Source organism: Habropoda laboriosa, unplaced genomic scaffold, assembly GCF_001263275.1.
Source record: "Habropoda laboriosa isolate 0110345459 unplaced genomic scaffold, ASM126327v1 scaffold42, whole genome shotgun sequence".
In the NCBI taxonomy this organism is placed as follows: domain Eukaryota; kingdom Metazoa; phylum Arthropoda; class Insecta; order Hymenoptera; family Apidae; genus Habropoda; species Habropoda laboriosa.
Genome location: NW_017100181.1, coordinates 136,955 through 143,115, shown reverse-complemented (window position 1 = coordinate 143,115; position 6,161 = coordinate 136,955). Strand labels below are relative to the sequence as shown.

Genomic DNA, 6,161 nt, shown 5'->3' with positions numbered 1-6,161 from the left:
AGTAGAGATGGACAAAATTAGAAAACGAACAGCCATACCTGAAGATAAAGGACCTCACTTCAAAGATCATTCAAGGACCTTGCGAAAATCATTCAAGGTCCTTGCGGTGATGTCCTTTGTCACCAGGTACTCGCTACTATTTGTCTCTTCTCCGTCGCTGTAAACACCCCTACTTCACCAGCTGTAAAAGAGAGCCACGAAACTTCGTACGTCGGTGCACAAATGATCGCAGATTACACCGTAAAAATTGCAAGCACCTAGCAGCAGTTCTTCCCATTTAGGCCGCGAACTTTTCAAGCCGCCCTCGTATTTTCGAATGTACAATTTGGCCCATTTATACAAAACTTTGAGAACCCCTGGTGTAAATGTTTGAAAAAATGATAGTCTATTGGAAACAGATCAGCGATTTGAGATGAGTGAGGGCGAGTATTATCGTACAGTAGAATAGATGCTCATCGATTGACCAACTATGGCTGCTTCTTATTTTTTTATGCACTTCATCTAACTGTTGGCAGTACATATTTGTCTGCGCTGATTGATTCCACAGCATTTAAAAGTGTGTAATGAACAACCTCTGTCATTATCCATCGTACCAAAAATTTGAAAATACATTTAACGATGGCTTCGGCATATCTTTTGAGGCTTTTTTACGATTTAACCTAGGCATGAGCAACTCGTGCCTGCATCATATACAGTAGTGCACACATAAGCGTCTGCAGTCGGGACCGAATGCGGACGCTTAAGTGGGCAGGTGACTTCTGCGACTAAACGAGAGAGAGATGTGTCTGAGTGGGATACCGATTATATCAAGTGTCAGTTGTTCACATTCAGGAGTCGATATCGAATACTTTGTTTCCACTTCGAAGTCCCATTTCAAAGAATTGGTGGGGATAGCGACGGACGCTTAAGTGTGCAAAAATGCGGACGCTTATGTGTACACTATTGTACATACATATGTAGTACGCCTAATAGTTTTATTTAGAGTACTCATGAGCTCAAGTATTCACCGTGAAAATATTTTGCCATGTGCTTGAATATTTTGTAATAAAAATAAGGTTTAATATTTTTTAATGTATTCTCTTTTTCAATTGTTATAAATTTTAATACATTTAGTTCGTTTAAACTTTTTTCTATGTATTCATTTAGGTTCTTTCATTTTTTCACGAAACAAAATTGTATATATAGAAACATTGTATATGTATATATAGAAAGTATGCATTATGCAGAATACTTCATATTAATATACAGGGTCTTCCTGAACGAATGAACAAGAATTTACCAATTGATACGGAGAATGATTCTGATCAAACACTTTCGAGCAAATATACTCATGAAATTCAATAGTTAAGAAGTTACTGTTAAAGAAAGTTGCTAATTTTCGTTAATTTTAATGCGGTTTTATTACATAAATGAATTTTTATCTATGAAAATATTAATCGTATGAATAAATCTTTTTCCCAACTTCACTCGGGAGGATTTTGACTTTAAAAATAATTTTTTTTTTTTAATTAATAATGTTTTTTGTAGCGCACGTAAGTTGTAAATAAATTTTTATTTAAACTATTCATGGATAAGATAATATTTTCGAAATGTGCAAAAATTATGTTTTTTTTTTAGCAAAGTTTACACGCGGTTCATTTGGAATATAACGTAAAATGTGATTGCGATATACGTTTTTATGTATAGTCGATGGAACAAATATAGCACGCTCGAAAATCAAAGCAGCAAGTGACGACACAGCATGATCTACTCGCAGCCAGGACCGTATACGGCATTCTGTTTCAGGATCCGCGCAACAAAGCGATGACAAGTTAAAGGACAAATTAAAAATGCCAATTAGCATTTCTAATATTCGAAGTTTCTTTCTGTACTGGACGTGTCGTAAAGCTACGTGACCAACGTGGATCAATTGGCTAGCTCAATTTTAGGAACGTCGAACTGATACAGAATGAAATAATCATTGGAAGAAAGTAGTAGATGAAGTGATAAAAATTGATGCAAAATACAGGTGAAAACGAAGACCATTAGAAGAATTCGAAGGACGACACCCTGACCGAGAGTTCGGTCCTTCTCATATTTCTGTCAATTCCCTTATTAGAACACTCGAAACATGTTTATTTTGACTCCTGACCGATTTTACGAGCTCGCTATATTTGTTCCACCGACTATACGGACTCGAGTGTACCCCATTTCTAGACGGTCTTCCCACTTCCATGGAACGTGTGGTTTCTGCCTACACAGGTTGCCCCACCACAGAAAAGTGGGCAGAGTTGCCAACGCGCGGGCTTAAGTTGCCCAATTTTAAACACCGGAAAGATCTTTCTCGATTGTGATATAAAAGCCACTTTTCGTCGCAAGTTAGAATGCGATTCAAGAAATTACAATATTTTACGTTGTTGCTGTTGCTTTTCGTTTTGATTCGTGCGCCATTCATTTGTCCAATTTCTTTACTTCCCCCATAACCTTCAAATGAACAAGAACAGTCGTACGATATACCCAAAGTTCTAGTATGTACAGTTGGTGGAAGCGACGTAGCGGGGTCGTAAATTGAAGCATTAACCCTTTGCAGTTCTGTGTGGAGTCAGACTCGACATAGGAATTTTTGCCTTCAGATATCGTACAATGATAAATTATAAACGATAATAAATCATTCTTTTATGCATTAATGTTATACTGAAACTTAATGTTTTAGAATTGATATTACGCTGAAATATTGAAATAGAGGTCAACTGTACGGTACCGTCCGACAGTGGCCAAATGAGTGCGGACTAAATGCAAATTCGGGCCGCTATGCAAAGGGTTAAAGAGCCCTCGGTTATTTGTGAATTGATATTTAAAATTTCTGCTTACAGTCTTTACGGTATTAAACCTTTGTCGCTTTCTGCTCAATAGTAATTCCAATATTGGTAAAAATTAATCTGCGGCTGTCAACGATTGAGGCGCAGGCAAATTGTTTAAAGAAGCAATTCCGAGTTGACATCGAACGGCCCTGAGCGAGGCTCTCGGGGTCCTTATCTCCCTCGAATTGCTGTTTTTGCACTCGGAATACGCATACTTTGACTCCTGACCGATTTTACGATATCACTGTATCGGTTCCACCGACTATACTCTCACGTTAATTTTCTTAGATTTTCTTCAATTGTCGTTCTTGAAAGGTTCTCGGGTATCCGTTGGTTTGTGTCCTCGGTCTTCTTGACCTTTAAGGCCTGTGTCACCAGAATGAAATTTCTCAAATGAACTACGTGCTGTGCGTTCACTAGCTGCATTATTGTTGCCTCATATTTTCTGGATATGTATTCGGGGTAGCTTCTGTAGCGTTGTGCTTCAGAATTTTAAGAGAATACATAATTGGTAGAAAATTGATAATATATAAGAAGAAAAAATGAAAATATACTTTCCTATTTTTACATCAAATATTTATTTTTCTACTTTTACATAAATATCTTATGTAAAATTTTGGGTAAATATTTTACGTAAAAATGAAGAAACAAAAGGTAGCCAAGATTATATTAGTAACATATGAAATGTCCGATTCTGTTGTATCAATATTTTAGACCTTATTTTCTCGGTAAATATTTGTCTTTGGAGATGTTTGAAAATGACAAGTTCAAGAGTAAACTTTCTTTTGTCAAATTCTGTCTTTATTTGTTTTGTTTACGTTGCTAACCTTGCTTTTATTCAACGTGCTTTCAAACATGAATCAACGTGATTTTCGCGTACTTTTCTTATATGAGTGGAAAAGTGGTCGTAACACAGCAGCAGCTGCTCGAAACATAAATGCTGCATTCGGGAATGATACAGTTAACGAACGTACAGTGATGGTTCCAAAAATTCGAAGCCGGAGATGAAAGCCTCGTTATTGAAGCACGCGGAAGACCAGAGCCGTCCATTAACGACGGTCAGTTGCAGATTTCTATCGAAGCAAATACGCGACCAACAGTTAGAGATTTGTCCCAAGAATTCAGTGTAAGTCCCACGACAATTTCACGTCACCTGAAATCGACTGGGAAAGTGAAAAAAGCTGGACAAGTGGGTGCCACTTGAACTTAACGAACGGCAGAAGCTCCAACGTCAAGACATATGCAATTCACTGCTAATCCGAAATGATAGGGATCCGTTTTTGGATCGCATTGTCACTTGTGATGAAAAGTGGATACTGTATGACAATAGACGACGTTCTGCCCAATGGTTGGATGCAGATGAATCCCCACGACATATGCCAAAGCCAGCCTTGCATCCAAGGAAGATAATGACCACACTGTGGTGGTCAATGGCTGGTGTAATTCACTATAATTTCTTAATGACGGGTGAAACAATTAATGCGGAGAAATATTGTGCCGAAATTGAAGCAATGCACCAGAAATTGCGAGTAAAACAACCGGCATTGGCCAACCGAAAGGGCCCAATTGTGCTTCATGACCAATGCTCGACCGCATGTTTCACAAATAACGGTGCAAAAGCTGAATAGTCTGCCTCATCCACCATGTTCACCTGACCTGTCGCTTACCGATTATCATTTTTTCAAACATTTAAATCATTTCCTCAACGAGAAAACGCTTATGAATCAAGAGACTGTCGAAAATGCCTTTCAGCAATTTATTGTCACCAGACCTCCGAATTTTTATAAAAATGGAATTCAAAAACTTTTAACTAATTGGAAAAAATGTGTGGAATGTAACGGTTCCTATTTTGATTAATAAAATTTAATATTAAAGAAATTATGATCATTTGAACTTACCGCTAAAAATCGGACATTTCATATGTTACGACCTGATAGTGTCATGGCTGAAGAAATAATTTTACTTGTCTATGTTAACTACGATTTAATTATCCAAGTTAAACGTAATTTAATTAGCTAAATCAACTGTACTATGATCAATATCTTTGTGTTTATTCGCGCATAACATAGATGAAACGGTTTTACTTCAAAATTACTATATCATGTTCAAAAATTGCAAGATCGTTATTTCATTAAATGATCCGGTAATAACAATTTAGTGAAGAGAAGAAAGGAATGCGAGCGCGTAGTGCTTCTATTTAGAGCAGAAAATTTAAGAGCTGTTGCAAGAACTGTTTCATTGTTGAAAAGAAAAGTACAATTTTCTAGTAAAATTCTTTATAGAAAGATTTATTAGTAGAAATTTTTCAAATCTCTGAAAAAAGATTGCAATATTTATTTACATTTATTATTAAAAATATTGCATTAGTATTTTCACTAAATAAGCCTATTTTCATTAATATTTAATCAGCCTATTTTTTGTCAAATTGTATAATCCATTATTTTCACGTAAATTAATTGTTCGTTAATAAAATTCCATGAAATAAAAACACGTAACGCTGAGTGTGTGAGTGCGTGTGTATATGTGTACTTATGTATTTATCTGCCATTAATAATATATGGTAGTAGAATAACAAAAAAGCAATCACAATCACAATGAGCTTGTAATTTTATTTGTAATTTTTTCATAAGTATATAACCGTATGAAAAGAAAAAAAAATGCATAATATCATATTGCAGCCGTATATTGCAAATTGTAATAAATAATTATTTAAGCTAGCCAAACGTATTACCAATATGATTGTGAAATTTTTCAATTCGTGTGTTCACAGCGGTACAAGCGGCGTCAAAAACACTCATGGATTCCCTGAACGAAATCTACGAAAGCCAATGGACTGGTCATGATCTTTTGTATGTGCAGGCTCAAAATCTAGACATGCTGTGGCAAGATTTCACTCATAAGCTTGCAGATCAAGTTCTCGTGCCTCTCAATACATATCAAAGTCAATTTCCAGAGATGAGGGTATGCCTGGCAAGATACATTCCTATAAAAAGTTTTCTTCGATTATCGAAATTTCATTTACCAGGATCATGCATAATCATGTTTCGTTAAGCTGGTACACCACCCTGAGGCGTCTAAAAATAGGTAAAGTTTGGGAAATTTTTTCTTGGCTAACTATTAAATTAAATGTTTCAATTTTGTTAGAAGATATAAATGTAACTTTCAGCTTTCTTCTTTAATTTTTAGAAAGTAGAAATGTTACAAAATGGAGGAGCTATTGCGAAACCTCTTCTGCTAGAACCATCGACTGCCGGCTGCCATCACTGACAAGGATTGGAACGACTGAAATAAAAATTTGTTTTAATTTGTAAATTTCAAATG

At 35.9% G+C, this 6,161-nt stretch overlaps 1 protein-coding gene across 6 annotated transcripts in view; it reads left to right on the top strand.

Moving 5' to 3' along the window:
• The window catches only part of LOC108579066 (amphiphysin), a 111,507-nt gene that overhangs the window by 99,231 nt on the left and 6,115 nt on the right, over nucleotides 1-6,161 (top strand). For all 6 annotated transcript variants that reach the window (XM_017942506.1, XM_017942505.1, XM_017942508.1 and 3 more), the window contains one exon: nucleotides 5,611-5,801. In XM_017942506.1, coding sequence (XP_017797995.1) covers nucleotides 5,611-5,801 — 191 coding nt within the window. The remainder of the gene's footprint in view (nucleotides 1-5,610; nucleotides 5,802-6,161) is intronic.